Genomic DNA, 20,298 nt, shown 5'->3' with positions numbered 1-20,298 from the left:
GATGGGAGCTTGCTGGTGGTGTATCTCACAAAGGGCGAGATGGCCCAAGTAGTTAGAGCGCGAATTTACCGACCGGAAAGGTTCGTGGTCCAAATCGACCTCCGGCTCTCGACTTCCCTTGTCTAGGCTTGGCAGTATCCCACACCCCGTGCAACCTTCGGTTGGCATGGCAGTAAGGCACCGAAAGGGTGCTACAGCTGTACGATTAGCAGATTAGCCTACGACATTTGTATTTCAGTGCTGGTTCTCTCGGATTAGTACGTTTGGGGCGGAGGCGCGGATTTCGTGTAGGAACAAATGTTGACTGTATGGTGTCCATTATTGATGTCTGTGCTGATTCATTTGTTTGTCTTCAATATTCAATTAGCTTACCGGGTCTCACTCACACACATGTCCTTTACCAAGTGCCCTCGGAAATGTTCGTGTTTTCCTAAGTACCATTGTTCCCATACCTCTCGCATAAACAACTTCAGGCGAAATCTCTCCATTTGAGCCAACCCGTGTCTGGGTGCGGTTTGTATGCGGACTTGTTGGGCGCGTTTCCGCATGTGAATCGTTTGACAGCACCACTTCAAAGGGGTTCTATCGTGGACTAGTTACAACGGTAAATGTTACTTGCTATGGCACTATTCCCTGTTTTAGCTGGTCCACTTAGGCTCGCATTGTTTTACGCGGTTACATCCTGTTATTCTGAAGTCTACTCCACCCATCCGTTTACTCTTCCGTTTCACTATCAATGGATCACGGTGTACTAAGGTGTCCTTTGTGTAAGTATGCTGGACCGAGATATTAATATGGAGCTCACTCTTGACGATTCTAGACAAGCATGAAGCAGCCGTGTAGTGCTAATCAGATTTCCGACAGGGTATTGAGCCCCTTACAAGAGAGGAAAGCAGATATCTGGTCTCTTGTGCAAGGTGACCCTGCGAAGACGATAGATGGTTTGATAAAAGTCGATCATTTTCAATAGGTTGTCCATTTTGAGAGGCAAAATCGAAACATGTCAAGAAAGTCCCATGCAGACCAGAGGTCCCGTATGTAGTACCGCCTCACGACAACCAGATTCCCTTGGTGTAATAACAACGCTACGATGTTGACATTGCAAGCACCTATACAGGAATTTAGGAATGACGATCTCCTTAGGTACATTTGGTTTTCATGCTGAAGCTGCCGTACTTTGCGCAACCAAGTACATCCTTTCAAGCAGCAGGTTTTGGCTGCATCTTCCATTGTAAGATTTCAAATTTACCGTTAGCTGAATATCTGTCGTAGGATGTCTGGATCTGATTTGATCTATATTGATATTTATTCACGTTGGCATTTTTCACGTTTCCCTTTCTTCAGCTGGATCAAATTCGAGGAGGACGTTGAAGAGAACGGAGAACGTTGGTCCAAGCCTCATGTTGCCACCCTTCCCCTATTCTCTTTGTTTGAATTGCGGAATTGTCTTGCAACCGGTGTAATGATGCTCAATTTGGAGGCTTTCACAATGGAACAGATTGCAGGTTTGTTTTCTCTTGTCCGATGTTGCTTTCCATAGATCTGGTCTCAGTCGTTCTTGAGTGTTATAAGCTTGCGATAGTCCAGTTGGGTTTGGGCGAGCGTACTGACCGGGAGGTCTGTAATTCGAACCCAACCTCTGCATTTTGACTGCATAGCTCCTTTTCCAACCCCGCTTCACTTGACAGCCCACTGACAGTGCTGGATTTATGCACCAATTTACCAGCTCGCGCGTGCAATGCGCACCTACCTACCCCCCCAATCATCGGTGAACGAAACTGTGACAGCTAAAACCAGTGTACGACCAGTCCGCGGTTCTTACAGCTGACAGTGATGATGGATGATGATTTTGACTGTTGCTCTCTAGACCCTAACCTTGACCCTTACCCTAACCTTAACTCGACAGCCATCCCTCATACTTCCTTCGGGAAGGAGGGAAGCTACGCATCGAGAGGCATTACAGCAGGACAATTATTATCATGTTTATGACCGCTAAGGTGCTCTGGGTCCGTTTGTTCGGCTTGGAGAGAAAGTAAGACAAACTAGGAATTTGTTGGATGTGATTGCAATGCAGTAAGACTTAAATTGGTGTGTGATGAAACCATTACTCTCGCCGAGGGTTGAGAACCGCCGGGTCGTTTGAATAGGAATACACATGTCCAAAGGAGTTGGAGGCTAACAGTCTACAAGAGTTTTACGTTTCTGAGAATTGGTAATTTGTACACACCCGGAGTGTTTATGAATCCAGAGAAAAGTTACTTTTCATAAAGGAAACTGCTCACAAGGTTGTTGAAAACTCTTTTACTGCCCACGACCGGTTTCGCTCTCCTTGGGGCTCATCAGGTAGGCGCAGTCTTTGGGTTTCCGTCAAACTTATGTTCTACTTGAACCCAAATTGCACTGTTTTTGAGAAATACACTCATTGGCAAATCAATTTGGGTTCAGGTAGATCACAAGCTGGAGGAAAGTCGGAGATTGCGTCTACCTGATGAGCCTGTAGCGAAACATTGCCATTCTCTTTTTTTCAGATCTTACACTCAATATTTTGGTATCCGAGGGACGCGTTCCACCAGATCTTCGGGAAAGGAAACTCAAGGTTGTTGAAAACTCTTTTACTGTCTTCACATGTAGCGAAACTGATCATTGCCATTCTCTTTTTTTCAGATCTTACACTCAATATTTTGGTATCCGAGGGACGCGTTCCACCAGATCTTCGGGAAAGTCTTACGGAACTACTACTTCGTCGTCACGTTCATTTGCACGAACGACATCGCCCGAAGTTGTCTACCCGAGCTGCATCCAATATACCACTCATTCGCTCGCTCGCCGATATTGGTAAACGATATTCATCGAAAGAAGTGGACAAGGGTGAGTCCAGGACTTGCTCCGCTATGTTGGCCCCACGATTCCCAAATTACCGTTCCTGACTGTGGTATTAGGACCACTTTCAATTCATGCATCATTAGGAACAAAATCGTCAACGATTAAGCCCAACCATTTCAAGCCTTCAGTCCCGGAAAAGGATTAATTACGCTGATTTGATCTTATGAAACACAGTTTAGAGCGTTTGCTCCCCATTTCGGACAACTATTGCATGTGTGTGTGTGTGTGTTCTGTTATCCCACTTCACCTTTCCAGTTCACGTGTTCGACAGCATCTGGATTCAACAGACCATTTCAGCCCCACCGCCTGCCTATTGTCTGTCCCTGGGTGCTTCTCAGCTATCGAGTTTTCCAACTTCCTGTTTTCGTCTGAATTTGGGTCACGCACTGTGGAGCGGTCCCTATAAGATGATGTCTTTATGTCGGCCAATCTACCGGTATTTTATTTCAGTTTAGAGGCAACTTCACCGAGCGCCCACATGCGTTGAACTTTTAGACATGGTTCTATTCTTTGCTAGTTCGAAAGACCTTCCAACGTTGAGATGATATCGGGCTTAGCTTGATTAAATAAGAGCGATGATTCAACACTACAGTATAGTCCTATTTCGTCCATTATTACGAGACGTTTGTTGATGATTGACCTTGCTATACAACAATGCAACAATTCACCTTGTTTACCAGCAATCACCACATTGAGTGGCTATGGTTTGTTCATGGTTTGGTCGTATCGGAGCTGTGGACAGCAAAAGGTGTGCAGAATGGTGGGTGTAACAATAGGTTTTCTAGTCGCATAACCAGCCTAGAGGATGCAAGTACGTAAGTTCTACAGTTCTATCGACAAGGCAGGTGTCTTGCTGTGATCCTCAGATATTTGACGTGCATGCATGACCAGTTCCGCGAGGTTGGATCATACACACTAATCTCTGTGAATATACAGCTCCAAATGACTTAGTGTATAAGGTGAGGGCTTACTGGCCAGCTTCTCGATTCTTTCTGTCTAGATTTGGGCAACCTGGCAATATCTCAGCTATCACGCTTTTTTCAGGCAGCTAGGCACTGTTGGATTGTAGTGCATACAACTACAAAGTGAAGGTCAGTAAGGCACATTGGTCCATCTAAATATCAACAGCCAGAAACAACCATCATTGTCTCCAGTTAGCTTTGAACAAAGTGCCCGAGATTTTTTGTTGATCTTCTTTCTGTCTGTCGGTGCGGGGAATAGTGGTGTCTCCAATCGCTTAACCCGAATCAAAGAGGATTTCAACTACATTGGTTGTTAATAATTTTTGCCGTCAAATAGCACGGCTTTTTGACAACTCCATTGGGTACCATTGGTCTGGTTTCCTGTAGCAATTTCGGTGAGATGGCTCAGTGGGTGGAGTGCGAATTTACTGACCGGAATGTCTGTGGTTCGAACCCGACCTCTGCCTCTCGCCTTCCCCTGCCTAGGCTTGAACAACCTTGCAGTATCCCAGCCCTCGTGGTTCCTTCGGTTAGTATGGCAGCTAGGCACTAAAAGGGTGTTGAAACTGAACGATTATTATTAGTACTATTACTGTTATCATTAGCAATTTCGGTATTTTCTGTCTCCTAGTGCAGAAATTTGCTATTTTTTCGTTTTCACTCCATTTGTCCTTCTTTGCGAATGCCAGTACTGACGATATGGAACCATGTCACCTCGCTTCTGATTACCGAAATAACCGAGCTAGTATGGGGAAGACTGTGATAGTGGCGAGAATCAGCTAAATCTAGCGATCTCATTTTAGGCGTTGAAGCGCGCAATTGTTCAACCTTTTTGAAGTTTTGAGATCTTAGTGCATTGGGTAGCTCGGTTCGCCTTGGCTTCCAATAGGATACCCTCGGTACCCGAAACTAAGCGGACAGGCTAGAAAGATGGGTTACGTTCTACTGGCAAGGAGACTAGCGCGAACACCTGGGCGTTGTTCACACGACTGTGTTGATTGTGTGACACGACGTATAGTGCCCCTTCTCGACCACACTGCGCGACTCGTCACCCGCGTCCACAAGGGATAAACAGTTTCACAGTTGGACAGTCTTATCAATGATTAGTAGCGTATCTATTCCAACAAAGAGAGACCCAGCCGGCATGTACCAGTACTATTGCCTCCTATTCACTAAGATTGCTAAGTTTCCTTCTAAGTGATCGACCAACACTTAAGGCGGTTTTCAGGTCCTAAATGTTGTCATCTACTAATTGGGGTCAGGTTTAAAGTCCTGTGCTGTGAGTCGTCTTTAACTCTGTTTGCACTGCGTTCGATGGCAAATTCCGATAGGAGGGAGAACAGGCAGTCTTGGTTGTTGGTCTGTTCATCAGTGCAGGTTTGAGTGGGTGACCCACTCAACCCTGCATTGACGATGTCACCTCGATTGGTAACGAAACGTTTGCAATCCAACTGCCGAGCTCGGCGAACAGACCAACAACCAAACAGCGCACCCGAGATACCTACATTCCACAACATTGCTAACAGGCAGTCTTAGTCAGCTGAAGAACCCGTTTGAGAGCTGTCGTACTCCTGTACACAGCATAGCACATCATCAGACATAGCACATCTGAGCAAGTATTTTCGCAAAGGGAATCGGTGAACTATATGAGAGGTTCCTCTAGGTATGCGAGAGAGAGGCTAGCCAACTAATGGTGGGCAGTGTGAATCTAGCATTGTTCTTTTCGGGGGCCTGCTTCTTCGCCAACCGTTTACCTCATGTGTGATGATAGATTCAACCAACCTGAGGGTTGCTGTGACTGACTGGACTCATTCGATATCAGTAAGACGGGTGAAGTCCCTGATCATCAACTTTTAGAGCTGGCGTATTTATGAACCTCGCGACCACCCTTCCTGCCAAGTTTAATCGTATTTTGCAAATCAATAAGCTGCACTGTGGCGCGTTAATCACCACCAGTCACTGAGTTCCCAAGAACAACCTGAAACTAGAATGCTCCTGTGTAGTAAGGTCGTACTATAATTACCTGAGTGCCGCTTGGTCCATTTGTGTTTTATGTTGAGAGCTGGGAGAGTTCCACGTCCACCTTCTTGGTCCATCACCTCGCCCTTCGTTCAGTTATTTCTTCACAAAAAAGGTCGTTCAGCTGTAGCACCCTTTCGGTGCTCAGCTGCCATGCAACACGAAGGAGGCACGAGGGCTGGGATACTGTCAGGTTGCCCAAGCTTAGACAGGGGAAGGCGAGAGGCAGAGGTCATGTTCGAACCATGGACCATTCGTGCTCTAACCACTTGGTCCATCTCGCCCCGTTCTTCATAAAGTATATCGACGGTAAGGACACTAGTGCAAAGTCAGTCAAAAGGAATTCAGCTCAACCCTGCCCGAGAATTAGTTTACTTAGAGATACTTCATAGCATTTTGGTTTTGATTTCCCATTGTATCATACCGATCGGATTTTGGATGAATCTCGTATGATTTTGTTTCGGGTTGGCCAGTCATTTCAAACTGCTTATATACAAGTACTTTGGTAGTACTGAATACCGCTTTGTGAGTATACTTTGTCGCTCTCTGATTCACACTACACAGAGATCACTAGCCAAACTTCTTTGGCCAAAATCTCCACGTACGGTGGGATGGATAGTCTGGATCCGGGATTGGCGGCTCACGTGGCTGCACATGCTCAGGCTTCTGGACCGTCCGAAGTGATGTCTGGTAGCCTTCAGGGAAAAGTGAGTTTTAGTGGCATGTCTGCTCCATTGAGTAACGATCATCTTCGTGTTCGTAACTATGGTCTTGAGGCCGTCGGAGCAATCTCTGTTTGTGTTTCACCCCACCACCTTTAACATCACCTGGTGCATCCTATTTTTCTTTGTGGCGTGGTGGCGTACAAACGTTGACTTTGAGTCACCAGTGGGTACTGGTGTTCATCTTTGGGCAACTTTGCGAGTTCTGCGGGTGCCCGTAATAGCCCGTTTGGCATTCGATAATTTGATGCCGTCCAGGAGAGAACTTCTTTGTCCGTTCAAACTCTTCAGCGAACCCATATCGCTTAGATCTTATGTAGTGTTGTTGAAAATAGTTAGCTTCATGTTTTATACGAATGTTATCGTTGTGCCTCTTCGAGACATTTGGGCCGTTAAGATGTGAAGTCCTCGGTCTTCCGGTTTCCGCCATCTAAGCCCGGGGAGTCCGACACTATCTTACCCTTTTTGCTTCCTTTTGCTTGTACTTAGGCTATTCTGAAGTGCATACCTCCAGGGAATGATAGTAGTGTTGCAACCCTACTCTTGAGTCACTGAGGTCTTTGTAGTAGAACACACTGTGCTATGAGATGGACGTAGAACAGTGCCTATCTCGGATTTGTGACACAACGTTCGGTAGTAAATGAGATATATTTTCGAGAAAGCGACCTGAACTGTGGTGGTGTCGCTTGTCCTGATAACAACGGATACTACCACCACAGCACACACCATTACTTCCGTGAACTGCGTCGTTTCACACCAGCTGATGGCTGTCGAAATCACGTGCCATTGCGGGTCATTTGAAGTTTATATAATTATTCTGTTTACTTGTTTACTTTGGCATACCATGGTGTTGTTTTTGTCCACTTCAGAACATCAACATCCAGCAGACTTGGTATTCGCGCCCTTCTGTCCGTGGGCGTTGACGAATGATCAGTACTGATCACACCTAGGGCGTCTGTGTATGGCCGATCGGACATCAACACAAACATGCAAAACATGTTTTAGACCCTAACGGCCAGGTCGCCGTAGATTTATCAGGTCACCAAACTTTGTTACCGCAGTTCCTTCTGAGCCAACCGAATTTCTCGTCGGTTTTACGTTGAAATTATCTACTGTCTGTGTGATATTGATGACGGAAACTCAGAGACTGCGCCTACCTGATGAGCTCCAAGAAGGGCAAAACCAGTCTTGGGCTGTCGACGAATTTTCGGCGACCTTATGAGTAGTGCGTTACGAATATAAACGATCACTTGTTTGCCTTCCACGATGCAAAAACCGACCAATTGGTGTTTTCCTACTAACCCAACAGCTGTTTGAAGGGGAGGAAAATTTAAATAAACCCGTAATAGTGCGGGTGATCAGTGAATCTTGTGTGAAATCCAGGATCACTTACGTATCACTAGGGGAATGCTCAATTCTTACGAGATTTTTTTATAATGAAAAGATGTCTAAAGAAAGATGGCACTATCCACTACCAACCAACAAGGAACAGGCGTCCCGTCTGCTAGTTTGAATTTGATGGAGTGAGAGAGCTGTTTCCCGACAGAGAAAACGTTGATCTACGCTTTCCAGTTTGATGTGGCTCTGATTTTTCTCACTTCATGGGGTGCGGAGTGTTCGTTCTTGTAAGGAAACAATCACTCGGCGTAAACAGGGTCACATCTATTGACATTTCTGACTACAAATCTTCCTTTCTTGTGATTTGTGTACAGGAAGAGAGCAGTTTCCAACGTGTTTGAGTTTGCTAGTTATGACATTCTTGCTTTTGTCCCCATATATATATATATATATATATATATATATATTTTACCGAGTGTATAAATAACAAGCANGTTATGACATTCTTGCTTTTGTCCCCATATATATATATATATATATATATATTTGACCGAGTATATAAATGCCAAGCAAATAATTCTGGACGACTCTGTGTACACGACCTTGATTCCTGGAGTAAATTCGATTTCGACTTGACTGATTCGTTCGTCTATGCAGAGTGTTATACCTCAGAAGTTGGCGAATATCATACTGTTTCTCATAGGAATTAGGCGTAGGAAAGTTTCCCCACGAGGATGTCGACTTTATTCTTCTTTTGGACCTGGTCATTGATGAAAATCTAGAGGGTTCAACGAAATAGTGGTGTTTAGTTCCGTTCGGACTTGGAATATGCAGACAATGTTGTTCTCATTTTAGCCGAGGGTCTGCAAGCGATACCAGAAAATTTTACTAGGGCCATTATACCTCCTGGCGTTTTCTTCTCACCCACAAAGCGCAAAACTGTGCTACCGGACGTACTACGTTTGATCATCCCCCTAAAAGAATTCAAAAGCAACCACTAGAGTTTGTGGATCACTGCGTATCTCGGACGTTGCATTAACTGCGTTCGCTGTGTGGGGATGGAGTCAATTCACATATCCTAAAGGCCGGGGTTGCGTTTGCTGGCTGGCACCACTTGCTGCATCAGAAAGACAGCATTGGGTCCTAAATACGCATGCATCGGACTACTGTATATGATCTATTGTTGAACGGCATTTGGCAGTTGCGAGTGATTTGTGTGCGACGTACTCCGGTCGGTATTCCACAGTAGCTTTTTTGGGTGGAGCTAATCGACACGCCAGGAACTACCTTTTTCTTTGAGTACATGTTCTTCTCTTGAGGATTGCATGCAACTAAGATAAATCCATCGTCCGTTGAACATGCCATTTTGTCGTCTACCAAGGAGAACATTGTTTTTCATACAGAATTTGGGAAACATCGAAGTCCTGCTGTCCACCTTCCACGACAGGTGATCTCTGGGTTTGACTGGAGATATGATTTTCAGCGAATGCCGTTGACTTTCACTATCAGTTTCAATTCAGATTATCTGAATCGATTTGTAAGCTCCTGCAGCAGTTTGGCATCGGGTTACTTTTGTTTTCTCGTTCCATCCTTCCCAAACTACTTTATCTAACTAATCTGGCATAGTTGTACGGTTATGGGTCCTCGGTTGGTGTCATTGATGACGTCGGTGAAACTCGGTGTCATCAGGCCGTCTATCTCTCCTGACCTTGTGCCTGATTTCAAGTTGGGATTCACATCGAGCAACATTCACAACAAACCTGGGAGAGTTAATGCTTACTGGAACTTCCTACCTACACATTCAATGGGCTGCAATAACGTTATTCATTTAGTATCTACAATTTTCACAGCTGATTCTTTCGACGCCCATCATCACCATCACCATCCCTCCCGTTTCGTAGTACGATCTACATTTCCTCAAAAAAGTCCCTCCCGGTTCGGAAACCTCAAATATTCTTGTTGGTGAGACAACTTTCCTACCCGCGCCCATCACCGTCTTTATTCGTCTCCGTGAAGCCGTGCTTCTCGGTGACCTGACTGAAGTTCCCGTCCCCACTCGTTTCCTGTTCATCCATCTCGGGGTTTTGGGACATGCAGCCAAGTATCGGGAGATTGGACGTTCAATGGGTGTGCTAATGTCCGATGACGTAAGTTATTTTCAGATGCTGGTTTGTTCCATTGTTCTCATTGTTGTCAGTGCTTAGCTTCTCCCAAAGTCTCATTCCCAATGAGGTTGTGCGATGTCCTCTGAAAGACAGCGGTGTGTAGCCAAGTCGTGCCATTTAAGTCGCTAGTATTTGTATGTGTAGACGCTTGCATTGTCTGTTAAATTTTCTTGTTATTTCTGTAAGGAAGCTTGTTGATAAGTTGGCACTGCCCCCAGGGTTACCTTCGTCGTTACGACGCGATATTTGCGATTTCCTTGTGAGGTAAGCTATACGCACGAATGCTCTGGCGTTACGCAATACTTACTGAGTTGTTAGTAGGCGAGTTGTACGTGTAACTCGCGGTATCCTCCATCATGGGTGCAATTCGGAGAGACTACTAATTTCCTAGGCACAAACGCGTTCAATCTATGTGGGGCCGGTTGTTTTCATCATTGGTATGTCTCTCGACATTTTTGTGTGAGCGATCACGACGTAGGCACGTCTTAATTCACTGCGCAAACCATACTGCATGCGCCGCACTTATTCGCTCGGTTGTCTTCTGAACAACCGCGTAACTTCCGTTTGTCCATTTTCTGCGGAACCATATTTTTTGGCGCTTGCCGTTTCAATATCGACCAGCCGTCAGACCGGTCTGGACAAGTCTGGTTGGCAACTTAGCATTGTCGCTGTCCGTATGTCGGTCAATGCTGTTATCCTTCTAGGAGACAAAAGGAGGAACCGATTTGGTTATGTTGCGGGAAAGTAGTCGGTTACAAACTGGGACGATTTAGTGAGTAAAGCCGAATAACCCTTTTTGAGCGAATCTTCGAGCAACCTTCGTCCCTTGAACGAATCATCCGACGGAACCATGGAAAACGTCGAACGTGATCGACTGGGTCTCGTTAAGGCTAAATGCACGACGTCAGCAACACACTGTTTCGTCTTCTTTCACTCCCTGTCAAACCAGAACATATTTTTCGTCTAATTCAATACTGTCGTCAATTTTTCCACAGTTACAAACACTTCGTTTTCCACTACTTCATTGACCTCTTCATCAAAAGGAATAACTGAAGAGTTTCAAAATGCTTTCTTGTTGAGAAGTACAACATGAACGGATGATATCTTCACTCGTTTTAGGATTCATTTTGCACCAGTTGGTAACAGGTGGCAGAAAACCTGCTGAAAACATCTTATCGATCGTTTGTCTGAACTGTTCATAGATGTACAAGCCGGATGAACTATCAATATTGTCACCGAGTACGAACTTTCGTACGGTTCGATAATTTCCACGGCCCATTTGATAGCAGACAGATTTCCTCCCCCTTTCGTCTCTCCTTGCATATCATTCATGCCATCGGAGTTTGACGCACAATTTATCTCATCAACTGTTTCGAGCTTAGTCGGTGAAAACATTTTGTACTTTCAATTTGGGGTGGTTATAGGAGACTCCGCCATCGTCCGTTCCGTAGCCCAATTCCTAATAGTCTGAGAATTATTCAAAAATACATTTTCCATAAACCCATGTTTGAGGGAACAGGATCATTCCTGAGCTTTTTATACATTCCCCTGTGCGTGTTCACCCCACAACTTGGCTTTCTGAATGGTATTCCGACAACCGGGCAAGCAAGAAATGACTTTCGGTGCGACAGTTCTTCCAGCATAGCTGCTTCATGAGTGACCATCAACCACCACTTTGTCGCATAGGTTTACCCCTTGGTCTCAGTCGAAATCAAAACGTCAAACACAACACCTATCGGTTGACTGGCTTTCATTTGATTTACTTAAAATCATCACTCTCCTGACTGATCGGTCAAATCATTCATTCGGATTGCGGATGCAGAGATAACCGAGTTGTTGTTTTTGTTCCAGTAATCTTGTTGACATTTATTCATGCGAGCAGCATTTCCGAGCCACGTCGAAGCTGATGTGTGTGCATCGGTTGCAATCTGGTTAGCGAAACAAACAACTAAACGCATTCAGGTCCATAAGTAAATAAGGCTGTTTTGTAAAATGACCAATCATCGTCTCTTAACCCACAACCCATTCTCCTGGTACATCTTCGTTATCACTAGAGACGAAGAAACCTAACGAGATTAGATGTGATAGGCCTAAACGGTCAAACTCCCCAGCCACACGGTGATGGCCTCTGAGGATCAATCCATGTACAATAATACACTGACCTGAATCGGCCTGAGCGCGTGAAGCTATCCGAATCGTAGAATTATTGAATAATCTTACGCGTTAGATGCTCTTGAAAAGTGATTTGCATAAAATGAGGAATTTGCTTACTAGTGGGGGCCATTAGAGATCTTTCGTCTCTTTTAGTCAGGGGTCCGTGGCTGTGTTGTGGAACAAAGTTTCTTGTGTAACAGTAAAAATTCTACGGGTCAAGTTGGGTTTTTTTTGTTTTAGACAGCGAAACAGTCAGAACGAACTCTTTTGATCCATCCACGAAAGTGTGAGACAATGGCTGTCTGTCAAGGCGGTTGTATGAGGTGGTTTGAAATAGCGCGTTATCATGACCATTTATGTATTTTCGAAATCTCGCGAATCGGGTTTTGAAGAAAACGTAAAATATACTTCCTGGACTATCAGTGACCCAAACTCTACCTTAAACTGGATGACTTGACAGCCCGGAGGACCAACATCACTTGGTCGAGAAAGTGGGTCTATCTGAATGTACTGCGGTCGTGCGCTATTTTTTCCGGAGAACTAACTAACCGATGTTAGCCAAGCTTTCCTTGGTGTGCATATAAAAATATAATCCTTGATACAAGACGTTGCGTGAATGCCTAGATTGCTCCGAGATTTTCGCAGCTTCAGGAGCACATCGATTAATCGTGCGGGATACCTGTGAAAGCATTTCCTTTGTTCGTTCGGTGTCGTCCTCCACTACGACAGTCTCGTTTAGACCCGGCCAGTCAAAGACAGTGACATTGGTACGTCGGTGGGGAATCTGGGCGTTGTGTCTAATGGAAATGCCCCTCTCCCGCCGCAACGTCTGCGGCTGTGTTGTTGTGGGGCAGTTGATCTCTCCAGTTAGGCAGAGTCGCTTGCTTGTACGTTTAGTACAAACCAGTAAGGTACAATAGTCTTGTTTCACCGGTGATCCTACCGATATGACTGTCTTGCTAACTCCGAATAAGAACTTCAAGCGTGCTTTGTAATCGTTGCTTACACGAATTTCCAAATAGGACCATAAGTTTCGGGGTTGCGCATGCCTCTTATCCTCTCTTATCTATTGTTCAAAGGAAGAAAACCAATCCCTAGTAAGCGGGTGCCATTGAAGTGATCTACACGTGAATTCTTTTCTGCGTAAGATAGGTAGCATGTTCCGCGTTTCATAGCTCTGCTCCATGTTGTTAACATATGCTCCCGTTTTTTCCAAAATGTTTACTCTGACGACGTAACGGGGAATGGGGGCGGGGAAATTCTGAGTTTCCAACTCGAGTCGGCCGATATCATTCAGTCTATAGGCCGAGTACTTTCGAGCCAAGTTCAAAAGACATGGTCCACTTGTTTGTGGTTGTGAATCGAGGATGGAAGTCATTCTGTGCTTCTTTCATTCTAGCTCCTTAACCTGTTGAACAATTTCACAACTTTGCCTTATGGTCCCTGTCTAGACAGACTTTGAGTCTATATGATATACTGATCCAGATTAACCACGCACATTCCATCCTGGTCGCTTCACTCATTCTATTCATCTTTAAGCCTTTGTCTCTAAGGTATACTGCTGGATGGGACAAACAGTTCTTTTTGTTCGTCATTGCCGGCGAATTTTCAGACAATTCTTCGATAAAGGGACCTGTCTTTCGGAATGTCCACTGAGTTTCCACATTTTTTCGCACCTTCTAGAGCATGCTAACATGATGTGTATTGCCCATTGAACTCTGAAGAAATCGGTTCTTTATTAGATGTACAGTTTCGAACATTCGATTCATTCATCTCTCCATCAGTAAGGCAGTCTGTCGACCGTTATGGAATGTATTCCGAGTTCGTGTATCTTTCAGCTAACATTCGGCCAATTTAAAGGAAATCCTTTCGATAGATGCAAGAACGACTGTGGCAGGGTTCCGGCAGTACCAAGTTTTTTTTACGGATGTGTACTTGCTTCCAGTATGTGATTGGGTTTTGGAGGTTCGGAACACGGGCCAAAACAATGGGTGGGACTGCGATCGATCGGCTGCAGTCATTCTCATGCTATGTACTGATGAGGGCGTGCACCTCCGGAACGCCGGCGCTTTCCGGTGTTGTGGCGTTAACATACCAGGGTGGGTTTTGCTACATATCAGCCAGCCAGTACTTTCACACCTGTAGCTGGTAGCCATGGTAATATTGCTACCTCTAACCCAATTACTTCGCTCGCTGGGAAAAGCAGCGGCCAAAAGCGCTGGTAGGCGTAATTGAGTGTTGGTGACGTCCTTGTCGCAGGTCACATCATGGTCAAGGTTAACCCATATTTGAATCCTGGTTTTGTCGTCGTTATGTTTCCCCACACTTCATTGGATTGAATCCCCATGTTTATTTTGGAAAAAGTAGGAAACCAGCAGAATTTTTGATTACGGGTCTGTCCCAGATGTAGTACCACCAAGTTTTCCCGGACCTGTTCCAAAAAATTTGCACAATTCTCGGCCGAAGGATAGATTGCAAGTGATACTGTCAGTTTCTCGTTAAACTATGTTCCTATCAGACTGACCGTATTCTATCTATATCAGTTTGTTGTTGTTGTACGATAGGGATAGACACGATAAGTCACACTATTCCATAGAAGTGATGTGTTCCACATTACATGATTGAGCTCATCCACTGTCGTTGCTTAGGACACAAGCTAGCGATCTGTCCCCAAGGGGTGTGTCACTTATCCTGATGTGTTGTCACAACCTTCACTTTATTGAAGGCTCATGCTGCCCTAATGGCTTCTGTTATGATTGAGCTAGACCGAAAATGCTTCTTGTTGACGTCTGTATCAGCTGGTGGTTACGTGTACCTAATTTTCGAAGGAGCGCATTACGTCGTATAAGTTTCTTTGCACCTGCTTCCTTCAAAATAAATACCATTCCCGTTCCGCACTCTTTTCATGTGAGTATTACCCGAGCCACTAGATAACAAATGAACTTTGCTGTGTTTGGAAAAACCTATTTCTCACCTGGCTGGATTCGGTCAGGATGAACTGTTTATCTGTATTAAACTTTGTTTGAGACGACATGAAACCCTGGTTATTTTATGTTGTCTCTCAAATGATGCGTACTCGTTAGGCTGACTGACAGGTGCACGACATTGCTTTTCCACGATGTGGATTGAAGTAAATAAAAGGGGACAAGAGTTCTCCCTGGTTTGTGATCAATAGATATCAATCGATGCCTAATATTCATTGTCCAATGTTGACTTTTTGCGCCCCGATTTCGTTTGCGTTGATCTGGCCCCAGTTCGCCACAGTTCGAACTCTCGTACTGATAATCATCAGGCATTAATTCCATTGGACAGAAGTGTGACGAATCAGTGTGGAACTCAACCGCAAATGTGTGACGTGAGATGGCCCTGAATGTGTGATAACTGGTTTTGTCGCATTTGATTCCAAGTAAAATTTATACCGATCACAGGCATCATGCGTACTCCTCTGGTTTGGTTGTGCATGAAGCTGTCCCTGTTTGGATGTGCTATCCCGAGGTGTGACTGCCCTGCCTCACTTTCTAGAATGGTCAATGTTTGATCGGTTTCTGATGGCGATATCTCCACAAGCAGCGGCTTTACTTCACACCACAAATTTGTCGTTTGACTGCGGCTCTCCTGTGTGGTGGACGCTTTTTTACTTCTATAGACTTCAGTCTATGACGCCTGGCTCTTCTTCCCCTCTTCCCCATAGGTATTCCATGATGTGGCATACAAGGCGAAATCTCGCGCGGACTTCTTGGCCGGATTGGATGAATTTCTAAGCGCTGCCACTGTTCTACCTCCTGGAGAATGGGATCCATCGATACGTATCGAGCCACCCGCATCGATCCCATCTCAGGTATGACTCCGTTCATCGTCCCATTCATACGTGCCCCCTGTTCGTTCGATGTGATGTGTGTGTGTTTCATCTTGGTAGCTTGATGGGTTACTACCATAAATCTTCCTTTAACCTTTTCGATTCCGGAAGTAAAATCCTATTCCGTGAGTGAAGTCGGCATCTTAGCCCATGCATTTTCGACGCTGTTGAAGAACCAAATCCCTCGTTGTGCTAGATTCCGAGCAGCTTCTAAGTCATGGTTACCGTGGATTCTCTCTGAAGGCAACCACACGGTACTTTTCGTATACGTCTAAGAAAATTACTTTCTCAGCCGACAGCTACAAAATCCTACATGGTTGTTGGCAAACTAAGGCACCGGGAATTCCTCAGGATGAAATATATCTCGAATCTACGTATCTATTTAGATTGATTCCACTGGGTTCTGTGGAATCTGTGGTCTTTACGGACCCGCCAGAATCTTTCACACCAGGGGCTCTGTTATCGGACGGCTTACAGGTCGTTTGAGGAACTCGTGAAGTTCTCGAGAAATACACTCGTTTGCGAATCAATTTGGTTTTCACGAGAGACTCAACTGAATCTCTCGTTTATGGTATTCTACAACTGAAAGTGCTGCACACAGGCCTCCTCATGTTTCAGTCGTGGGCTGTCGAAGAGTTTTCAGCAACCTTGTGAGTAGTTTCCTTTATGAAAATATACTGCGATATCTCGAATATCGTGCCAAGTGAAACATGAGGCGGCCTGTGTGCAGCAAATTCAGTTGTAGGAAATCATAAACGAGAGATTCAGTTGTGCCTCTCATGAAAACCAAATAGATTTGCAAGTGAGTGTATTTCTCGAGAACAGTGCAATTTGGGTTCAAGTAGAACATGAGGTTTACGGAAACTCGGATACTGCGCCTACCTGATGAGCCTCAGGAAGGGCGAAACCGGTTATGGCCTGTCGAAGAGTTTTCAGCAACCTTGTGAGTAGTTTCCTTTATGAAAACTCGTGAAGTTCATCAACAAACCGGCCCAGAGCTACCATAACGATCAAATTAAAGTCTGTCCCATGGCAACCATGGGGATCAAATTTGGCTCAACTTCAACCTCCCTGGGAAGGACGGGGTAGAGTACCCAATACCGTAGATCAGTTTACCTAGCAGATTGAACCGAGCACAACAATGTGGAAATAATGAGGGTCTCAACCTCCCAAGGACGGGGTAGAGTACCCAATACCGTAGATCAGTTTACCTAGCAGATTGAACCGAGCACAACAATGTGGAAATAATGAATGAGGATAGCACCACATTGGCATAATTAAGCCGTAACTTGCACAGTGTTCAAATCTTCTGTATTTACCACGATAAGTCTCACTATTATTGAAGGATACCAATATGGCTTTGTGGGTGTTCGGAGAATTCAAGCCTCTCACTACCGGTCGTAGACAGACACCGAGCGCAGAACAGAATAAAACATTGCACACATGCTTTCCTCCGTCATGTATTTTTAATGTGAAACTAGTACACCTCGAGTGGAAAGTTCGCGATTTCTAAGCACATTTGAGGTAGTTATTATACCTCCTTGAACAGGTGCTACAAACTAATTGAACCGTGGTACATACTGGCTTTCTTGTTTTCATTAGAGGATGTCCCGGAGGCTTTTCACAACCCAGTTACGTCGCACCTTGTTGGTGACACCTGCGGTGCACGATCACAACGGTGCATTAACACTCTTCGTTTTTGGATGCGCACATACGATTGGTTATTTGCCACAGCCCAGTAAACGTTGCTGTAAAGCGGGGTCTATTTAACTGGCATTGCACTTCACCGGAAACAGATGTCCTGTACCGTATCGACTCACGGCATCACGATGGATGTTCGTTGGCCAGTCATCCATATCGGAGTGGTTTGTTCGGGCAACACCGCAAACCAGAAATGTGCCTGTGCGTTTCTACGCGATTGCTCAAGAGCACAGCCACGGTGCACAACGAACGAGGGCTGGAACACGTGGTGTTGTGAGGCCGTGGAGCGTAGCGATGCAACTTGTTCTGTATCTGGTAAAAACAACGATCAATTTTAACTTCATTTGGCCGTGTTGAAATGCGTTTTTGCGCAAACTCGGGCAAGGCTTAATTGTGGTAAGCTCGCTCTAAAACATTCGATGGGGGAAAGTTTGAAAATTCCACTCGAACTGAAATCGCCCGTCGTGTAGCTTTATTGATGACCTCAAAACTGCAGATTTCCTGTGACCTTCTAAAGATGACCGAAAACCATCTGCCGACTATTGTCTTCAATTTGGACAACCACAATTAAATGCAAAAATCCCAGGTGAATATGCTAGAAGCTTCTCAGTAGGTGTGTACCTCAGGTCTCCGTATCCACTAGTATTGATTTAGCGAAGCGGTCATTCTGGATTGTGCTTAATGCAATATCGTTTCCCCTAATCAATCGCCACTGTGGACCTGAGCGGCGTAGCAGCTCTTTTTGTGGCGATCTTCAACGCTTCCGTTCAGTTTGGCGGTCTGTTGATGGGGTACACCGTTAGGTTGATGAAATTCGTTCGCTCTGATTCAACCAGTTCTCAAGTCCTTCTTGTGTGGAGTGTGCAGCTGTCCACTGTTTAAAACTTGCGGGTTACTTGGTCACCTACGTCGTTCTCATCCGCGTATTCGAGCATTCAACCTTGCCAGGGATGTCAAACGCTGCCACTGCTCTTAGCCTGCATGATTAGAGAAGTGAAATACTACTGCTGACTGAACATAGTAGATGAACCACTTAGTCACTTTATCTTTCCGAGTGCAACAGTTTTGAGTGAGCTTTCTTCCTGTAAGTGAAGTCAGTCTGTACCGAAGAGCACTGTCCAGCCGCTTCACCCTTGTTGGGAATTATCGCGGTCTTATGAACTTCCGACTTTTGGTTTGAACACTTAACCGTTCGGTCACGAGCGGCTGATGAGCACTGCGGATGACTTCTACCTAGATGGAATATAGAACAATCCATCCATCCATCTATCCATCAAACACGCAGTTCACATCCCCTGGTCACATGTTGCCTGACTTTTTAACTGATGACTTTGCAGCTGGACAGGGCTTCTTGACGTTTTCACACAAACTGACTCCACTCATGGGACACAGAATCGACTGAACATTTTCATATCGCGTTCTACAGTCTATAAGAAGCTCGGAGGAACGAACAGTTCACACGACGTGTGAACCTTCCATTTTTTAGAAGCCGTCAGTCGAGAAGCCAGTCAGTTCGTGATGTGAAATGCCTGATCAAACGATGAAGTGTGAGTTAATCACACTGCTGATCAGCCACCCGTGGCCGAACGATTTAGTCATCAACTAATAACCAGGAATTCGAGCGTTTGAATCTGCCAGTGGAGTCATGATGATGTTGATTTCCAACAAGGACGAAACAGTAAGCGGTGCTGTACAGCGTCTTTCGGTGAGGATTGATTTCATTTACAGGACGAAGTGTCCACTAGGAACTTGCAGCTCGCATCGTGCTATCGGCACATGTTTTGGCCTTCTCACCGATATATAGTCCGCATTGCCCATGATGCATTTTATGTGACCAGTTTGGCATCTACCAGTTGCATCTATTGTTCAAAACAGTGCCACTTAAGTAGAATAGTAGTGAGCGCTGACAATACCTTAAGCTGGAAATCTGGTAATGACTATGCGAGGCAATTGTTTTCAAGAAACCCGCTGATGGTTGAATAAACTGAAAGAATAATTCTGTTTTGCTTTATCAACTGACCGGTTGAGCGTAAGCAACTGTAGGGTCCTGATTTTGGTTTGGCGCACGTCTCATGATTTATTTTGTGCTATTGAAACTGGACAACATATTGCAGTAACTTTCGTCAATTCTAATTGAGTGATGCTGTCCATCATATTAACTGTGTGCCTTAGCTGAAGACGAATTAATTTAAGTCTGATGTTCGTTATGCAGTCTCGGAGTTCACGTTTGACGTTTGCAATTGAATTTGCATTCTTGCAGTCCTTGGGGCGTTTAGTTTTATCGATCCAGCTTCACCCCATAAAAGCAACTGGGGCTTCCGTGCGTAGTTGGACATCAAGATCTGGCAAGATCCAAGAATTTGTCATCCGTTTTACTAGGAGTACATGGGAGTCGCATGCCCAAGCTATGTACCAACAGATTGGAGGGTTTCTAAGTCCCCCATGTTGATCATGTTGACCCATGATCAGCTGCGCTGGTCATTGCCGTCTTCCTTCCT

General features: G+C 45.0%; 1 protein-coding gene across 1 annotated transcript in view; it reads left to right on the top strand.

Annotated features, from left to right (window-relative positions):
• T265_11066 (hypothetical protein) overlaps positions 1-20,298 on the top strand; it is a gene marked incomplete at both ends in the record, with an annotated part of 96,370 nt that overhangs the window by 15,837 nt on the left and 60,235 nt on the right. Inside the window, 5 exons of the mRNA XM_009177614.1 lie at positions 1,345-1,505; positions 2,665-2,868; positions 6,429-6,571; positions 9,826-10,071; positions 15,935-16,081. Coding sequence (XP_009175878.1) covers positions 1,345-1,505; positions 2,665-2,868; positions 6,429-6,571; positions 9,826-10,071; positions 15,935-16,081 — 901 coding nt within the window. The remainder of the gene's footprint in view (positions 1-1,344; positions 1,506-2,664; positions 2,869-6,428; positions 6,572-9,825; positions 10,072-15,934; positions 16,082-20,298) is intronic.

Source organism: Opisthorchis viverrini (assembly GCF_000715545.1).
Source record: "Opisthorchis viverrini unplaced genomic scaffold opera_v5_444, whole genome shotgun sequence".
Lineage (NCBI taxonomy): Eukaryota > Metazoa > Platyhelminthes > Trematoda > Opisthorchiida > Opisthorchiidae > Opisthorchis > Opisthorchis viverrini.
This window is presented reverse-complemented; position numbering and strand designations above follow the sequence as displayed.